General features: G+C 38.0%; 1 protein-coding gene across 50 annotated transcripts in view; it reads right to left on the reverse strand.

The window, feature by feature from the left end:
• LOC110484213 (ubiquitin-associated protein 2) overlaps positions 1-20,127 on the reverse strand; it is a 253,283-nt gene that overhangs the window by 204,588 nt on the left and 28,568 nt on the right. For 39 of the 50 annotated variants that reach the window (XR_014951069.1, XM_085566144.1, XM_085566159.1 and 36 more), the window contains 4 exons: positions 17,449-17,602; positions 15,639-15,716; positions 5,760-5,814; positions 4,502-4,605 (listed from right to left, as the gene is read on the reverse strand). Coding sequence is in view for 49 of the 50 variants with exons in the window: in XM_085566144.1 (XP_085422270.1) it covers positions 4,502-4,605; positions 5,760-5,814; positions 15,639-15,716; positions 17,449-17,602 (391 nt within the window). In the remaining variant the exon portion in view is untranslated. The other 11 variants (XM_085566170.1, XM_085566174.1, XM_085566172.1 and 8 more) reach the window with 4 other exon arrangements.

The following is a 20,127-nucleotide window of genomic DNA, read 5'->3' on the forward strand; positions in this document are numbered from 1 at the left end:
CCCCAGTATTTCTTCTTTGAAGAAGAAATCAAAGTATTTGCCCTGCTTGTATTTATCTCCCATAAGCTAGTGCTAACACCTGTCTCTAGAAGACAAGCCTTGCACTGACACCAGAACACTAAAATAGAGCTCAGAGTCTAAAAAAATAAGCACTAAAAGAGCTCAGGTACATCACATCAAACTCTTGTGTATTTTCCACCACCTTTGAGAGACCAAACTTACTTGAAATAATACTTGTGATGTTTTCCTAACATTAAATTTAAACAACTGTCTGTTGTTCTCTCTTATAAAACTAGTTCTGAGGATTTACTCTTTTAAATACTGTGTACAGCCTTTCACCCTTTTATTAATTTATCCAGGCTGCCAAGCTTACTAGTGTCATTTACTAACACTCTTTACTAACACTCTTCCCAACCCAAGCATTCCATTCTCAGTTATTTCAGTACACTTCTCTGCACTAAATCCAGTTTTCAAATGTCCTCTTCGTATCCTCCTATTGATGGGATTCCTAAGTCACATAGTGCCACAGGTGCATAAATTTCTTTTTAGACCAAAACCCACCTTGGCATTACTGCAACTCTTCCCAGTCTTTCCCCCAAGCTTTGCAAAGCATCACAATTCAAGAGTTTTCTGTTTTCATCAAAATTATATTTTGTGTTTTCTAGGATCCTTGTCATACAAGCTTCAACTTAAGTGTTAAATTGTGACCCTTTCCTCTTTTTCTTTGTAACAAGTTCAGCTTAGAAAGTTATCAAGACAACAAAATTAGAATACATCTTTTGATGAGTCTTCAGTTATGTTCATCCAATAATCTTCTCTCTCTGTCACACTCCTTAACTTTTTACCCTTTCTTTGAATAATTATTTATATTAACTGCAAAATAAATTTAACTTGGTCTGGTGCCAAACTTATACTAGTTTTTGCCTTCTGGATTTGCATTCTAGAAAGACTTGAAGGTTTCCTTAAAATGTTCCCTCTGAATTTTACAGCAAATATTGAAAAAGCCAACAAACCAAAACCCCCAGAAAGCAAAAACAAAAACACCAACTTCTTGTACCTTCCAAGGAACACAACTGTCCCTCTTGAAAGTTACTCTATAATTTATTTTTTATTTCTAGTTTCAGAGTAATTTAAGGCTGTTCATAACTAAGATAACAAAGAAATTTTTCCATTAAACTTATGAAATTCTATCCAAGTACAGACCTGAGTAATTACCTGAACACAAGGCCATTTTTACAACCAACTTTGAGAAGAGAGCACCTCCAATATAATGTATGTATAAGAACTGCTGTGATTTGTGCTCATGTTCTCCAATTGCCCTGTACATTACAAAAAAGGTAAGAGAGAAATGATGCTGCTCAAGTTTATTCCCTTTTGGAGGAGACTGGTAATTTTGTTTCTCTTCATTTGTCCCTTCTCTTTGCCTTTCATCTCTACATTATTTATATATAAATTAGGATACAGGAAAACTGATGCTGTATTATTTGGAATAAAATTATTTATAATGTTATGAACTTCTAAAGACTTGCTTTTCAGTCTATATTTCAAGCAACACTGAATTTTACCTTCACAGAACCAGCTAGCTTTTCTACTGGATTACACAATGGTGCATCTAGAAACACTATTCAAATTATCATGACGCCTCTGGCATCTGCAGTAATTCAAGGCATGAGGTTCTAGAGCACTTTCAGGGTACACATGACAAACTACATTTTGGAAACAAATACTGTATTTATTTTTAATGAAAATATTAATTTCCCCAGCAGTAGCTAAAGAAAGAAATACTTAGTACATAACTCAGAATGTCACAAAGAGTTTATATTGCTATAATGTCTCCAGAAAATATTTTGATAAGCAAAGATCTCTTATTTCTCTAGGTACTTACTCAGTTATCTACTCTTTATTGTAACTGCAGATGAAAGACATTAGTTTTCCAAGTAGATGAAGTAATAAGCATGTACTAATATTTTTTAGATGAAATAAGAAATGGGACTGGGTAATGAGAAATAAAGAGAGAAATTTCCTTCCTGTCCTTCCTGCATAAACTCTTACCAGATATCTATAAAACCCACTGCAAGCTTTATAGTCTTCCATACATGTATAGTTCCCACATCCAAAACTTTAGTTGACTCTTCATTGGGAACTTAACTGGGTCATTGATTTGTAATTAACAAAATAGCACTGTAAAATTAGGGGGGGAACCTGAAAATTAATATTTGGGATTAACAAGTCAAATCATGCTCAACTTTATGTAACTTACTTCCAGCCCCATACCTTGTCTGCCACTGTTCCCCCCCCCAGCACTACTTCCATGTTCCTTCCCAGCAGTCTCTTCTGCTGTAAAATTACCCCCAATATTACTTATTGTACCTTCTTCATTTGAAAGTAAATTAAGTTCAGCAACAAAAAGGTACTTAACATCCAACAAGAACATTCACATTTACCTAGTTTAATTTTCTTCCAATCAAGTAATTTTGCGGGAACTCCTTCACAATGACACCTATTCTTTCATACCTCAAAGATTCATTCATCTGACAAGGCCACCAAAAATTCTCAAACGTCTTCTCACACCTTCTTCCTACAATACTTCCCAAATTTCCATGCATGCCTTAAGCTGTGTTATTGACATCCAATGTGGTTATTCGTGACTTGTGCACAGCAAAAATGCACTTGGCATCCAAACAGAAATTCCACACATCAAAACTCTGAATTTCCATTACTCTGTTAGCATCACACCTCTACCGATGACACATTCACACTCTTAACGGGATCTGTTCACCTACACCAAACTACTCTTAATTCCGAGGCAGATTTCTTCCATTACTGAATACTGAGTAAGAAGGACAAGGAGGCTCTGCCTAAAAGGACAGAGGTGGCTGTAACAGAGGCACATGGAGTCTACTCTGAGTTAGCAGGGAGGGTCTCAGAACACTTGAGTTCATTTTGGAAATAGAGCACAAGTTGTATGTAAGCTATACCCATACAGCTGCAATCAACAGAAACAAACCAGTGATTCTCTACCTCTGGTCCAATCTCCTAGTACCTTTCTTGCAGATCTTTCTTTACTTAGTTAACCTTATAGCTTCTGTAATGCTTGTGATAACATACCCTGCCTCTTGCTAACAGGTAGAAAACAGTAACATGAGAATCCCCAAAGGAATTTTCAAGACATTAGGTATCTTCCTTATTTGAAAAACTAATGTGAGTGAAAATGTTTGTGCTACAGCACCAAGTAATTTAGGAAGTAATTCCTTAGAGAGATACCATATTTGGCAAGAATGCACCCATTAAAAAACAAAAATATACTCAAAGCCACTCTTCCACACTGGTTGGGAAGGCAATCAGAGTGACAAGACAGGTGCTTAATAAGCCTCCCTAAACTTTGAGCCTGTTGTTGTCTTCTCTGGTTAAGTGGAAAATGGCTTGTGAGATTCAGCCTTCTGAATGTCTTAAGTGGCTCACAGCAGGGCTCAACAGAGCATACTCTGCCCTTCAGGATCAGCTTCCACACTTGCACAGGAGTAGATGAAAAATCACCTGAGTAGGTTTCACCAAGGAAGAGATCAGAAGAGTTATCCATTGCTGCAGTTAAAAGAAATACCCTCAATGGATCTCAAGTGAGGACAAAAACATACACGACTTTCTCCATTCCAAACCAACACATGGTTTACTTTGCTTTCATCTCCTATCATAGAACATAGGAAGCAGCAAGGTATCCTATTTTTCCCATCACAGATAAGCAGGCCACCCTCACTTCTGAATCACAATGAGACCACTGCCAAATGTTTCCTTTCCAAACTATGTCAGTCTCTTGCCTTTAGCTGGACGTGTGTACTTCTCAATTGAAACTTCACACAGAAACACACATCTGACTTGATCTTCAGAGAGGTCAATGGCTTTTTGGCTTCAATTCAAGTGCCTACTCGTGCTTTATTTAGTAATTTTTCTCTTCAGAAGTTGCAGATCTTGGAACTCTCCTCCATCCACAGACTCACATCCTTATATTTCCGTATTGTGCAGCTGAGCTAGGGCTTCGAAAAACCATCCCAGTGTCACTGAGTGAATAAATATTTGTAAACTTTTTTCTTTTCTTTTTCTTCTTAGATATTCACATCCTATTGCCTAAAGCCTGTGGGCCAATCAATTCTAGGAGGACTTATGCTCCTTAACTACATTCAGTGAGGTCTTAAGCAGTATTAAGATATCTAAACACTTCTTTACATGCAAGGTTCTTCCAGAGACTCTTCTAATTCCTTTGTCTCTCAAGGGCTTATTGGTACTATAACAAAAGAATCACAAAATGCCTCCCTTCATTCTCTCCAGAGAGACACTCAGGCTCTGCACATCAGCAGCAGATAAACTTAAGAACCACCTAATATCTATGTCACAAGAGACGTATATAAATTTTCAAAAGTTAATTGAACACTAACATAATGGTTATTTTAGCTGCAATATGCTACAGGTCTTCATTCCAATCCTTCCACTTCTTGAAGCATCTTACCAGTTCCATCATCTGCATCATTCTGACCAGTCTCCCAGATCTCTGACTTTGTCCCAAAGCCATCAGTGGCAGAAGACTCCGTATAGTCTGCAGGATTAAATGTCCTAGAGTTTTGAAAGTTAAGAAATGGAAGAGAACACATGGGTCATTCAGTGAGTATAAGTGTCAATTTTTAGCTGATGTTGTATTAGATTTAACATCTTGATTTCCACATAAGTAATCTTGATAGCTTTTATTAAAAAAAAAAAATATTCTTCTATGAGTAGACAGAGATAAAAATGGATAAAAGAGAAGAAGATAAAAAAGTGAAGAGACTGGTAAACAAAATTCCTGCAGAGACACTGAACCAAATAAATTCCTGAAAAACCAGTTAACAGCATCCCAATTCCACCCAGTGTTATAAAACATTAGTTTATACACACAACAATAAGACTCTCTCAACTGGTAAGTTTTTCAGCAGGTGGCTGACTGATAAGCGGCCAGTATCATGTCCTTTCAGAGCACCAGTAAGATTATTTCAAAGTGCTCTGCTGATACCAATGCCAAAAATACAGAAGTAGCTAAAAGGTGAAGAAGCATTAGTGAAGAAAAACCTCTTTTCACTTCATCTGCAATTATGAACAAGAAAAATTATTAGAGAAGTAGAATAAGACTCCAGTTCATCGTGACATCAGTGATGGTGCATGAAGTGTCATTAAAGGCAAACATGAGTGAAAGTAGTGGAGGCTACATTTCTATAAGCCAAGTTATTCCAACAAAATTGAGAGCAAACTTTTAAGCTGCTGAATAACTTCCGAATCTGTTTTAAGGTCCATATAAGTCCAAAGAGCTAAAGCATGAAACCTCAAAAGCAGAACACAGATTAGAATTGCCACTTTCAAGTTCTATGTATGTTCCCTGCAAGCTCTACATTACACTGAAATAAATCTGGTTTAAAATTTACCTAAGACTATGTGTAGCACATAACTTTCAGACTCCAAGGCACTATGTGGCTGCTACTGATAGCAGATATACCTCTCCACATTTGAAATATTAACACTGAATAGACATACACTAGGATTCTACAGGTGTGCCTAGTTAGAAACACTAGTTTAAGACAAAAATATTCCATTCATCACCTAAGAAATTTTTCAATTTTTGCATCTATATTGGTTTATCAAACATACAGCAATATCCATACATACAGTGGCAACATTGCCAATAAATGCTGCCACTGTGTTTGATCCTTGGAAAAATCTGTGCTCTGCATGTTTCTTACCCCATGCCTTGGGCTGAAAACCTCCCCGCTCCTCTCCCTCTGCCACGTCCAAACCCTAGGAGAGAAAACACCATTTAACAGCAACAGCAGAGGAGCCGCCAGTCACTAGTCTGTCACATTAAAGAATGCCACAGTTGAACAAAACTACTATAGTTTAAATTAATTTACTTCCCAAATTTCCACACAGAATTTGCTTCCCTAACGCACTCAAATAAGCCTTGGTTCATCTAAGGCCACGCATTTCAGTAGGATCTTCAATTGTCTGCCATCTTTTTTGGGTCTCACAACGTAGCTCCAAATCTAAAGACTCATTTCAAATACTGCTACTGCCAACTTACTAGACATTGCCCAAAATTTTGTCTGTATTGTTTCATTCTTGCCTAAGATGCTCTAGAATCCCAGCCTCCCTGAGTATCCTGATCTCTCAAGCAATTCTCTGTAACTCCTTATCTGTGAGGAAAAAGTTTAAATACTCTATTTGTTTCCTTCTCTGACTCTGACCACTTGTCCACCCTACTGTGCTTTTGTCAATCTCTGATCACACATTACTTCTGCCTCACCCTTCATCACAGCGACAGACATGAAAATACCTAAATCAAATAACTTATCTTCCTTGTTATCATTCACTAAAATATTAATTTGCTTTAACAGAAACAAGTATTTGCTTTCTCAAACTTTGATTACCAGCCACAGTTTATGGGCTTCTTGATACAATTAATAGCTTAATTTTTGCACACAGTATACTGTCAAGACATGAAAATTTTTGTGTTACTCAAGTATACACAAAGCAAATGTCTACAAAAAGTGTTACTAAGCATTTCTTGTATGTAATACATTTCTGCATACATTTTTTCCCCACCTTTTTAGGGGTGGTATATAAGTCTTACCCAGTTTGTTCAGGTTCTTTGAGGCAGGGTAAGAATATTATTTTGTATTACAAGAACAGAAGGAGGTCAAGAGCTGCACTCAGAGAACAAAACAATGTTTACTTTAATGACAAAATTCTGTGGTAATTTTAAGTCACCAAGCAACTGCAAATTTACCAGAGCACACAAAAATCATAATCCTAAATCACCAAAACACTAATGCCCATAGATCAGAACTACCCATGACAGAATGTTCAAAGTTGGATCAGAATTACTTCTTACTTTCAGAAGATCACCCAACTGAGCAAGAGCAGTACCTCCAGGACATAATAACAGTTTAGGAAGGTTCTACTTTAATGACGTTGTGTTTCCTGCTCTCACCACTCATTCTTCCCCTTACCCCAGTTCACTACTTAAGTGATAAAAGACATTTCTGGACCTACTTTTTTCAAGATTTCTTAGAAGCATCAAAGTAGAGGAAAGATTCCCATCCAGCAACACACAGAATTTTGTTGGGATAAGAACAAAAAATAGCTTAAGTCTGACACTGACCAGCTCTGTTATCTCTATAACATCTTCCCTTCTTTGCTCTCTTTTCACAATTGATAGGAGAGAAGGCAGACAGAGGTTAGGAAAGAAGCAACAACTGGTGCAACCTGGCATTTGCCACCCTTTAAATACTTGTAAAAAAGTTTACAAGTATTTATTCACAATGAGCCCATGTGCTTTTTGCCATAAACAACAGCGGCCCAAACCCCACTGTACCCAACTGCCTCTAACTTGGCTGCTGAACCTTGTTGCTCAGCCTACCTACTCTTGTGCTATCCTCTGCCAAAGTCAGAGCACTCTGGATTACCCTTCTGTCCAATAAGTTTTTTTAAGAGTAGAACCAGCTACACAAGTTTACCTGGGGACATAGCAGGGGCCATCATGTAATAAAATTACTTTCAATCGCTATCAATAGAGCATTAAACACCATTTACAGAAATTGTGCAGAAGAAAGATCAACAGTTTTCTGACAGCCTGAGGTACAAGTCCAACTGGGAGCTGCAAAACACAGAAACAGTCAACCAGAAGGAGTTTTGAGTGAGACAGACAAAGTACAAAGAGATAATTGAAATACCTGTCATGAAAGAAGAAATAGACTTTAATAGAGGAGGTAAGTAACCCCAGTATCTCAAATGCAAAGGCCTGAAGGAACAACCTTAGCATACTAAAGAGAAGGTGATGTTTTAGCAAGCCAGGCATACATAAGATATGTTCTCATAATGGGCACAATAAAATACTGACTAAAAATATCAATAAGCAAGTTTTAGATATTGCAAAAAAGAAAAAATGCTGCTCCTGAAGTTCCATGCACAGTCTTAGACTACTAGCCAGCAAAGCACTTTTTATACCAGAGCACTTTGAAAGATAATTCTGAACTTGAATTTCAAGTAGATTCCTTTAACTTCTTACTGCTATGTCTATGCTTTCAGTCAAAACTAGAATTAAGTTTTATCAACAAATGCAAAAGAACCTTTCTAACGAAGGCAAAAGGGAGTACCAAACCAAAATACTAAATTCAGTTAGAAAACACATGAAAAATTAACTCAAAATATGGGACAGTGAATGTTCACAACTGCAATACCACCTCAGACACAGGATGCCATACATCATGGTCACTAGTGCAAGGTGCCAGTGGAAATGGTTAATATTCTCTTTGACACAACCAGACCACCAGCATATCCTTAAATTCTCATGCCAAGATGGCTACTTCTCTTGGCTATCAAAATTTAAAAATGGCCTTAAAACAGAAGACAAAAAAGTTAGTCACGAAACAACTGTGAATGCCCACAGGGTATCTACAAACTTTTTATGCTTTTTAACAGAGACTAAAGAGTCAGTGAGCAAATGAAGCTTTCAGAATTCACAGCGGGAACCCAAATACTAGGCATGCAATCCCACAGTAATCTAAACCCATTTAAATTAGAACTACTGTAATTGTGGTCTTCCTCACCAGTGATCATAAGCTATGATCTTTTGTGCACTGACAGTTTTGCACTTTCCAGTGAGTGAGCACCAAACAACTATCCAGAAACAGTATTTGTTTACTTTTGGATCAGCTTTCCAAACCAGTTCCCACTTCGGTAAATGCCAGAAAACCTTTACAACAAGCCACCAAAAAACTCTGCTGCCTGCACAGACCATGTTGACTACCTCCTTTTTTTTTTTGTGAGGGTTAGTTTGCCTGTCATCTATCATCTCACACTTTCCAAGTCCCTTAACTTCTAGAAGGATCTGCTCCAGGATCTTGCCTGGCACAGATGTGAGACTGCCTGGCCTCTAGTTCCCCAGGTCTGTCTTCCTCCCCTTTTTAAAATGGAGGTTATGCTTCCCTTTTTTTCATTGGTGGGAGCTCAAATATGATGGATGGTGGCTTAGCCACTTCCACTTCCCTGGGGACCCATAGATGTATCTTGTCAGGGCCCATGGACATGTGCACTTTCAGATTCCTCAAAGAGTCTCAAACCTGATCCTCTCCTATAGTGGATGGTTATGCATTCTCCCGGCCCCTGTCTTTACCTTCTGTAATTCATATGGCTGGAAATCTTGTGGAAAAAGACCAAGGCACAAAAAGTCATTAAGTGCCTCCAGCTTCTCCATGTTCCAGTTAGCCAGGTCTCCTGTTTTCTTACAGAGAGGGCGCCCACATTTTCCCTTGTCTTCCTTTTATCACCAACAATACGAATTTAGCATTCCCAACCAGAAGCCTGGCTGGTCAGACAATCTCACTTCTCTCTTCATCTCAGGCTACATTTATTTGCTTTTTCCTTCTCTGGGCTTCGTTTTTGTGTATGAGTTTGTCCAGGGGCTCCTTTTCATCCATGCAGTTGGGGTAGATTTGTTTTTCTTTTGGTTAAGATGCATTGCTCCCAAGCTTGGAAGAAAGAATCCTTAAATATTAACACACTTCCCTGGGCCCCTCATCCCTCTGGGGCTCTATCCCATGGCACTCTACCATGCAGATCCTTGAAGAAGCTGAAGTCTGCTCTCCTGAAGGCCATGGCAGTGAGCTTGTTATGTGTCCTCATCACTGCACCAAAGATCTCAACCTCCACATCTCCCTGTCACTGCAGCCCAGGCTGCCCTTGAACTTCACATTCCTCACCACCCCACAAGGCAGTTTGCTCCCTAGGCTGCAAGCACACATTGCCAGTTCCTGACAGCTTTTCATCTGTAGAAAGTCCAAAGTCCTTCTCTGTAGGGCTGCTTCCAAGGAGTTCTTCTCCCCAGTCAGTATTTATGCCTGGGATTGCCCCGACCTGAGTGCAGCATCTTGAACTTTGTCTTGTTAAACCTCATGAGATTCCCATGGGCTACTCCTCAAGCTTGTCCAAGACCCTTCGGATGATCCCATCCATCAGGTGTGTTAACTGCACTTCTCAGTTTAGTATCATCTGCAAATTTACTGAGGGTGCACTCAATCTCACTGTGTCAGTGATAAAGATATTAATTAAAGAGCACTGGTTCCAAGACAGAGCCCTGAGGGACACCATCTTTCACCAGTCTCCATCTGGACATAGAAGCATTAACCACAACCAGCTGGATGCATCTAACTAATTGGATGAAGCCAATTCTTTATCCATCAAAAAGTTCACCTTTCAAATCACCCTCTCTCCAACGTAGAGATAAGGATGTAATGTGTGACCATATCAAAGGCCTTACAGAAGTCCAGATAGATGATGCCAGCCTTTCCTTGTTGATTGTTACAATCACTCCTTCATAGAAGGATATCAGATCAGTCAGGTGCAACTTTTCCTTCATGAAGCCAGGATGACCAAAGATGCTTGTCCCCTTCCCTGACAGATGGAACACAGTCCCCAGACCACCATGTTTTTCAAAGAGAGTCCCCTGGTCTAAGAAGTGAAATCCCCTGTTGTGGCGCAAGGCCTATAACCACCTGCTGATTCTCCAAATACAACTGGCCCTTTTGAACTACTTAGTTTTTGACTGGGAGGATGGATGAAAAGACTACCTGCAAAAACTAGCTACGGAGTGACTTGTGGCCACACCCAGGGCTCTGTAATCTCCCTTAATGCTGTTCAAACTGCTCCTGGCTGTACCCCTTACACCTGCTCCAAACAACAGCAGGAAGTAACATTCAGTGGACCACAAGAAGCCTGGTAGTCTCGGATACAACCATGTTAAGAGCCCCTGGTAAGCAGTGCACTTCTCTTGAAAGCACAGCATGTCACGAAAAGAGTGCCTCTGTACCTCTCAGAGGAGTCTCTCACTACTGTCACTTGCTGCCTTACTCTTCGTATTTTATTTCTCCTGAATGAATACTAAAAAGATTAATACTTCTATCCAACCCAGGTAGGAGGTAAATTTTTCTGTTTTCACTAAAACCCACTAGGAATTCAAAACACTCATCACATAATCACTTCTCCACTCAGGTACCATCAGTGCATGGAAAGAATTGCTCTTCACATTCAAAACATTTCTTCCCCCAAATGCACACTTCATGGCAGCACAAGAAAGGTGCGTGGAAGCACAACCCAGATGGGACTAGCCCATAACCTATTCTGCAGAAAATCAAGTATTCTAGACCTAAATCCTTCCACTGCAACACACGTGCAGTGTGTGCACAACTATGTAAACAGATTTTCAGAGTTTAAGTTAAAGGAAGTTACTCCAAGGTTAAGAAATAGCCTGAAGAACAGCTGCAAGAAAAAGGAAATGCAGAGTGGAAGGGCAAGCAACATTCTAAATTTGTGCTTATCTCTGACTACACAGTAACAAACTGCCCTGGTCTCCGCTCTGGCAGCACCATCCTCCCAGCAGAACCAAACTGACAGAGGCTTATTAAGCCTTAAGAGGCAAGAAGGCGAAGTGCAGAAATTTTGTATTCTAGGTTACTCCATACAACCAAAACAAACACCCAAGCTGGATTTAATAATTCATATTACTTTTGCCTTTATTAGTCACCATAAAGCTAGAAGCAATAAACCAGTTTTATATACTACATTTACCCTAGAAAGCATTTTTACAATTCATGCTGAAAACTTTCAACACTAAAATTACATTTAAAGGAAAATAATTGACTTGTTACAACTAAACTACAATAATCTCAAAAAAAAAAAAAAGTACATGACAGAGTTTCTTAATGAATGCAGAATGAGCCACAGCAAAACTAAACAAACTTCAATTTTTGACTTCCAGAAGTCAAAACATGCTCCACATTCATATATAAAAAAACAAAAAAACAAAAAAACAAAAAAAAAAAAAAAAAAAAAAAAAAAAAAACATTCTCCTTAGTTTTGGCAAAAAAAAATCCAAGACATATTCTGTGCCAACTGGGCTAAGCTTTTAAACCAAGGGAATGTTTATACATGCAATTCTAGATATAGAAACTCCATTTGTTCAAGGATAGCATACTTCTTACATTAAAAACAATGAAAAGAGCTCAAGAATACAAACTGGACTATAATCAGGTATCTATGAAAAGGATGATCTGTTTTATTTTCCTATACAGCTGGCAGACAAAACAAGAGCTGGAATTAAAACATAACATTTTTTCCTTTTATTTTTATATCTGTTTTGTAGAAAAAAAAAAAAAAACACAACAAACTGGCAGAACCCACATTTATAGCATGCTCATGTTGTTCTGGAATAACAAAGTAAAGAGATAAACAGAAGTGCAAGCAACAAATCTATCTTGCCTTTGCAAACCAGGAGAATTACTATATATGAGTCTATAACAACTTCTATGCTGCATCGGAAAAAAAAGCCCAAAAGCCTACCTACCTGTTATTCCTTTATAAGCCATGGTCAATCACATATCTAGGGAAGAGCACATGAACTGAAACCACAGAGCAATTTCTTTGGATGCTTTCCTGGTCTTCAACTATTTGTGGCTTTGACTTCCTTAGTCAAAGATAATTTACATACAATATCTTTGGTGGTTTTTCTTTTTCTTGTCTGTAGTTCTTTCTCAGGATGAAATTGCCAAGTCTTTTTATGTATACATTTCTTACACCACATCATCTCACTGAAAGGAGTTCCTCAGGTTCACTACATGTATGAAGAACCAACTCTTAAGTTCATCTTGAAGCTGTAACCTGCTGATCTCATTTAATATACTCTCTTTTGCATAATTGCTTGGCATGATCAATTGATGCCCCCACAGAAGTTTAACAGAGCTCTACCATACACCCAGGCAGAAAAATCCTAGACTACTTATTCCCCACACCCCATAACCGCAGATTTCCCAGTACCTTCAAAAGCCTTTTCTAGCTCCACACCCTTTCTTTTTCTCTGCATTCTTTTCAATATGAAGTAGTAGAACTGGGAGAATCAGACCTGTACTTAAAATTGAAGATGCAAGAACCCTAGAAAACAGCAGCTTAAAAACAACCTGTGCTTGTAAAGTTTGCCAGCTTGTATACAACACTGCAGCTGATTAAAACACAAATAAGAAAATGTTTTTATAGCTGATAATCCTAAAGACATAACCATCTGCCTCAATTTCTTCTGGAGATTCCATTCTAGACAGTTGCAAATCCTTGCTATACTGACAAATATAATCACTTTGATGCAATTATTGCTCATCACCATTACAGTATTTCTTACATTTAAATTAAGTTCATGCAAGAAATTTGGTTTTGAAAAGAAGCACAGATAAGAAGGCATCTTAAAACAAGTTATTCCCTGACATCAATACAAGTTTACACCCTTAGTTTAACAAGCAAAGATTTAGCTTAGATCAGTTACAGCTGAGATGTGTCAATACTATTACACACGTTGTGATATATTTTTGCATTCTGGTAATCAGGCAATGATTTGTATATGCTTCAAATCCCTGACACCCTTCATACCAGCATACAGTATGTTTGCACTTTGTGTACCTACTACCCTATGAAGTTACAATGAACATGACACGGTCATTAATGGAAGATTTACTGCCAGATAAAGCTAATGCCTTACACACTAAATATCAAATACTCAGTATAAGGGTTTTTCCCTCTCAGTAAACAGCACACTATCACCTCTGTGTCAATCCCGTTTTAGCTATTTTCAGTTGCTTATCATTTCTTTAAATTACGTTTTTGTACCGTGAAGCAGTAATACATATGATAGTCCATCAAATCTCCTAGAAGGCAGCCAGTAAGATAACGCCTGCCTGAGAAGGTAGCTTAAAATAGTGTGTTGCTCAGATAATTAGCTGACCCCTTACTTCACATCCAGTGCCTAGATTTCTACACACACACACTGCAAGAAGCATTTCTAAAAATGGGTTCTGTGGTGATTATTAGAATCTGTTTACTTTCAGCTGAAGTATGTTATCTCTCATTTGACCATTCTGTGTAACAGAAAAGAAAGACTACAGAATGAATTGGCAGGAAGCTTTTTATTATTATTTCTATTAATATCCAAAGAAAAAGGCTGCATATCCCTTAAAAGATAAGAACTGAATTACACAGATTTCCAAAACTCCCTGAAGATTTCAAGGGTTTGCATTGTAAAATTAATCAGGTATTTCCTGCCATGGAATACACACACTTATAATATGATGCTCTTGTAGTATCACAGACACTTCATTAAAATACTTTGCTTACAGTACAGTCTAAAATATTTTGTAGAGACATATAATAATACTATGTACATGAAGCCAATGAACAGAAACCCCCTGAAGTTTCTATTACTTCAGTTATACAGGTCAGTTTGATCTGATTATGAAGTTTGAGATATACGATATTCATCTAGAAAGCTACAGCTTTGACAACAAAACCAGTGTATGGTTTGTAAGGTTGAAGCAAAAAAACACTGCATTTGAAATTAATCTCTAAGTTTTACTGAACCATTTTTAGAAAGTCCTGTTTTTACACTTACAATTTGAAAATAAATTATTATTTTATAAAATAAGTAACTGCAAGGCTTGCATTCTAGCTACTGAAAGTGTAAACTGTTAACATACCAAAAATTGCAGCTGTGGACTATACCACACCTTGCCCTGTAGAGCTACTTTTCTGCACACACCATTGGGTTTTTGATGATTCACAGGCACTGTCACACGCAAACCTTTGGAAGTTACTTCTTTGCATCTCTGCACACCTTCAAGATGCAGATCTGAAGACAATGAAGCTGGATGCACCTGTCTCTGAATGCCTTGTTACCCAACATTCCCAAGAGAAAGGAGTCCTTTGAAGGCAGAATTTGTCTTGAGTCAGACAGTACTTACTAAGTACATTAGTTCTGCTATACATTTTATCAATTTAACTTATTTAATACACTCATCCACCCATAATCTGTACCATATATGTGTTACTTATTTTCATTCCTCTGACTTTAAGGAAAAACAAGCCTCTTTCCATCCTAACCAGTGAAAATCCAATTCAAATACACATCACCTGATTCCACATCCAATCCATTATCCCACCTCTTCTACATGACAGGACTGGAGCTGTACCTAAAACTACACAGTATTCCTTCTCCACAGTTCTCATCAACTCTTCCATGTCAAATCCCTTTTCATAGCAAAATGTCTCTAAGGTGGCTTGTTCTTTCTCTGATTGGCTACCAAAAGCAGAAGGCAAGCCTGACAACTAGAGCCACCCCAAAGAAATGGTAAAAGTGTACATCAAATCCTTCCCAAAGAGCCATACAGATGGAATCTTATGCTCTCCTGCTGCTGAAATACATCCTGCAGAACCCCCCACACTCCTACCCACAGGAGGCTGGCATGAGTCAGTATGGGAAAACAGTCTTCCATAGCCAGTGCACAGCAGCCTGCCACACAGGAAATTACCACAGAAGTGATTTCTGTCCATTTTTTTTAAGTTGTTCCAAGATCAAGAAACGATAAAGGGTAAGGAAGTGGGATGTACCCAAATACAAGGTGGCTGAAGTGTGCATGGAATCAAAGGATAAACAAAAAATATTAGGAAAAAGCATTTAAAGAAACAAATGGAAGAGTTCCATTTCAGGACATGAAAGGAATGCCAGTCCCACAACAATGCCACCATCTCACCTCTCCCACGGCCACGTTTCCCACGGTCTGAAGGCCTGTCTCCTTGACTGTTGTCCACTCCATTCTCTTCAGCTCTAACTGTGGAGAGAGGACAGCTTAAGAGAAGCTTTAGAGACTGGTACTTCAGACAGTACAGTCATTTGCTTGACCCGAACCCCTCAAAACAAAAGGCAAAATTTTCAAGTGGGGTGGTCAGCAGATCTCAATCATCCCCCTTCTTTAAGGCTTCGCTAGAAGCAAGTTATGTTTCCTTTGTACTGGTCAATTAGGAAGCAAAATATAAGAAGGAAAAGTTCCTCAGGAGACAAACCTCTACAAGTGCCATGTTTTGCAGCCTACATTATTTAATGAGATAGGAAATACAGCTGCTCATTTTGTGTTTCCTAGATAATGCACTGGTTAACAACAGTGAAAAAATAAAGGATAACCAACTCTTAAAGTAACATTGAATAAAGTAACACCAACTCTTCTCCTTTCTGCCCATACTGCATCCCTGTGGAAGCTTGGAAACAGATTTCTCCTCTGTATTTAAAGCAGAGGGATGATGACTGGGTGAAGGTAAGGCACTTAAAAGGTCTGCAACCTAAGTGTTTTGTGGGAAACTCCTGACAAGGTACTTTGAAATACGGCTGGCTACTTGAAGGAGAAAGAAAAATCCAAAAAAACTGGCCTCTCGAAACATTCACTGATGAGATTTTGTACTGCATTTCTCCTAATAGCAAAAATAAAACAAAAAATGTTTGGACATAAAGTTGGGAAGAAAATACCCAGATCTGGTAAGAAGAATACCCAGATCTGGTAACCGTCTGAAATGTCTTTAATTCCAGTTTACAAAAAGAGAAAGGCATCATCTGTCTCTGGTAAAAAAAAAAAAAAACTGCCCTTTGCTTTCATTTTGATTGATCTAATATATACTTTTCAAGTCCAGCTCCATGTTGTATTAACATTTTTTCATCTTGACTTTATCCTACAAAAATTCACAACATCTATATTGGAAAAATAGCTGGATATCTTCCAATTATGAATAAAATGAGTTGCCTAATATTGTAAATATTTTTCCTGCTTATAAGTGCAAAGCTAAACATATTGTATCCATTCTGATTTATTTTCTCATCTATCAGTGTGGCAAACAGCCAATACAGACAATGAGCACAGCTTTGAGAATGCTGCCAAAACTTAGCTACAAAAAGCAACATGTATCCAATCATGATCTATTGTGACTCTATCTAACTTGGAAACATCCATTTGCTTTTGTACAATGTATTATTGAAACTGTAGCAAAGCTTTAAATGTTTCAACTAACAATGAATTTTCTCTGTTGCAGAAACTCACCTTTGGTTGATTTATGTGAGAAATATATTTAGAGATTAATAATCATCCCAGTGTTTTCATTCCCCTTATGAGAAGATGAGAACATCTTCAGGTTCTCCCACTCATAAAAGGAGATGGAGTCAAAGCTGGATAATTTTTTCATTAAAAGAAACAAAAAAGTGTATCAGCTGTGCAGCGACATACTTGTTCTCAAGCAATTCTAAAACTTACATGAAGAACAGCAATTTGTACAAGATCAATTCATCAAACAAGAACAGAGAATTATATTAAACTGAGTGTCTCTGAACAAATACAGACCATCCCAAAACCAAGTAACATAGACAGATCAAGCGTACCTGTGGCACAAACAAGTTATAATCCCTTCAATGCTGAACTACAGATGAACGGACTTCGCTCCATTAAGCATTCACTCTTAGCTCAGTCAGTTCCAGCTGCAAGAAAAGTGTCTCAATCTTTAAAGATTAATCCCTATACATACACTCTCGTCCACGGCTGCCTCCTCTTCCTCGTCTGTTGGAACTTCCCCGTCCACGACTCACTTCTCTGTCCCCTCGTTTCTCTCTGTTCTCTTTGTTTTCTGAACCTTCCTTTCCAAGGCTTTTCTTCTTACCCCCTACAGTCTCCCAAGAAGTCTATTGGGATAGAGTAGAATTAAGACACAAAAGTCAAAAAGGAGGAAACACCTCTCAATGCACGCTTTCTACCCCACACCCCACCAGTTCATGGAAAAAATACAGGTATTTGCATAATGTCACATATGCAAACTACACTCAAATAAACGGAAGCACACGCTGTATTTTTGCAAAGAGACGAGAAAGAAACATTTCTTAAGTTTGATTGTCTTACGGAATATGAGAACCCCAAATATTTCTGGCTATAATGGACTTTTAACTAGTTAAAGGAAGACTGATACTATTGTAACACAGAACATCTGCAAAGCAACTAACAGACACACTAGAATTTAAGTCTCAGAAGACAGAATTGCAAAACAACATCTTGGGGGAAGTGATCATAAGCCAGACCATCCACTCTTAACAGACCATCAAACATAGCAAAACACAGGAAAAGCTATGTCTAAACAGGACACAGGATCAAGGTCCAGATATCAGGCTTCTGTTTTAATATTAAACTCAGTCTTTAAAATAAATTCAAGGATGTTATTAGCTCCACAGGAGTATCTGTAGGAGTTGAAAATAAAATTACTAAAACACTTGCCAAGAATAGCTAAGCAACTTATATATTATGCAATTGCATGATTCGTTTATTGAGCAATAGCTGCAAAGCAAGTAAGAAGGAAAAAAGGTATTATTTGCAAATCATGAAGATGGTAGAGAGGTTTACATGTATGTCCCAATTTCTAGGAGCTTACAGCTCTAGTAAGATATTTCATATCAGAATATTTGCACATACAAATTGTTGTAAAGCACTTTTGTATGACATCTGACAGGCACCTACATCAAACAAAAAAGGTTGTTTATCAGTAATTTTAAGTCCTGTCTTATCTCTCAATTCCACCAACAGCAACTCAGTAGCCCTGAGGAGCTGGGCCATGGCCAGCTAGCTCAAGCTGCCTAAGAAGCCAGTGCAATGAAGAAAGCAGGTTACAAACTGAGTGTTACAGAGTTTCCTTTGAGAGAACAAGAGCAAAGAGAATGGTTACTCTCTCATTTTTCAGCATGGCATTGGTGAGAAAGAAGGGTGAAATCACTTTTCAGTTCTACCTCCAGTATAGTAAAGCCCAGCCAGAGCTGACCAGAGGTACGAAACTAAACACATTTGAACACCACCACTTTATCTGTAAGGCCAAGTCTGTAGAGTTCCAGTGATGGGCTTGGTGCCAAAACATCTTACAGCATTTCAGGAAACACCCAAAACTGGATAAGGTTCCAAACTGAAGAGGAAGCAGCCTCTCCTGAGTGAGATTTAAAATTACTTACGAAGGATCAGTAAAAAGATGACTATGAAAGTATCAGATCTATGCTTTCCCACAATACAATTTTGAGGAAAGCCTTGAGAAAGTCAGGCAGGTCCTTTAAGACAGAGGATGGTGCTACTTCTGAACACCATCACAAACCACTGAGCTGTCTCTCTTTGTAAGGGAAGTAACTGATTACAATTTCAGCTGACAATGCCTGAGCCAACCCAAATGATAGTAGTGGGTCTGACCTTTGAAAACCTGCAACAGAATGGTCTGTCCTTACACGGAAATAAAAAAATTTGAAAGGTCTATTTTGTTCTATCTTCAAAGGTTTAGTTAATAAAACACAACTGAGCATAAAATGGATGTAAAAAGTTAAATGAATACAAGTCTTAGGCAAAGAAACATGCCCTTCTCTACTCATACACAAGCCTCTAACTACCCTAAGCCAGACTGCTACAACTGCTGCAAAAAGAAAGTCTTTACAGAGACAAAGTCACACACTTACAGCTTGTAGATCACAGCTTTAAACCCCAAAAGCAAACAGAAAAAGATTAAGACAAAATTGGCTGAGTACCAAATAAACTATAAATACACATCTTAACTATCACTCCTTGCCCTTCAAATTCCTTCAGCTGAATGGACACATCTTTCAAATTAAGTTTAAAATACTGCAAGTTCATCAAAGTAGAGTGAGACTAGAAAAGAGTTGGAAATCTGCATTTAGAATTTGTAGCACCTCAGCTTACAAATCACGTCAAATTCATGGTTAAATTGTTCAAAAGTATAATGGCCTTAAAACAAATCCTTCCAACTAGAGACCCGCAAACTTTCAAAAATACATTTTTTCACACCCATCAATTAATACTCCTTCCTCCTTGACTCCTTCAAGTTCTTTCTATTTGTTTCTATGTTGCATTTTGTCTATAGAGAGCAATGGGTTAAAAAGGACCTATCAAAAATACAGAACATATCAATATTGCTTGTAGGTAATGAATGAGTTCAGAAACCTTTTTCCATGTCATGATCAGCTACAACAAATTACTAAAGTATTAAAGGATTTAATAGTCTCTATCAATCAGAAAACTACTTTAAACTAAAAAATGGCAAATATGAAAAATAAAAGAGAACACAGCACATTTAGACAGATTTAAGTGAAATGCTCTCCTCTACTTTAGAAGACCTCAACTCTGATAAAAAATGAAAACAGGATAGAAAAGAAAGTCCCCTCAGTCAAAA

Source organism: Lonchura striata, chromosome Z, assembly GCF_050655825.1.
Source record: "Lonchura striata isolate lonStrDom1 chromosome Z, ASM5065582v1, whole genome shotgun sequence".
Lineage (NCBI taxonomy): Eukaryota > Metazoa > Chordata > Aves > Passeriformes > Estrildidae > Lonchura > Lonchura striata.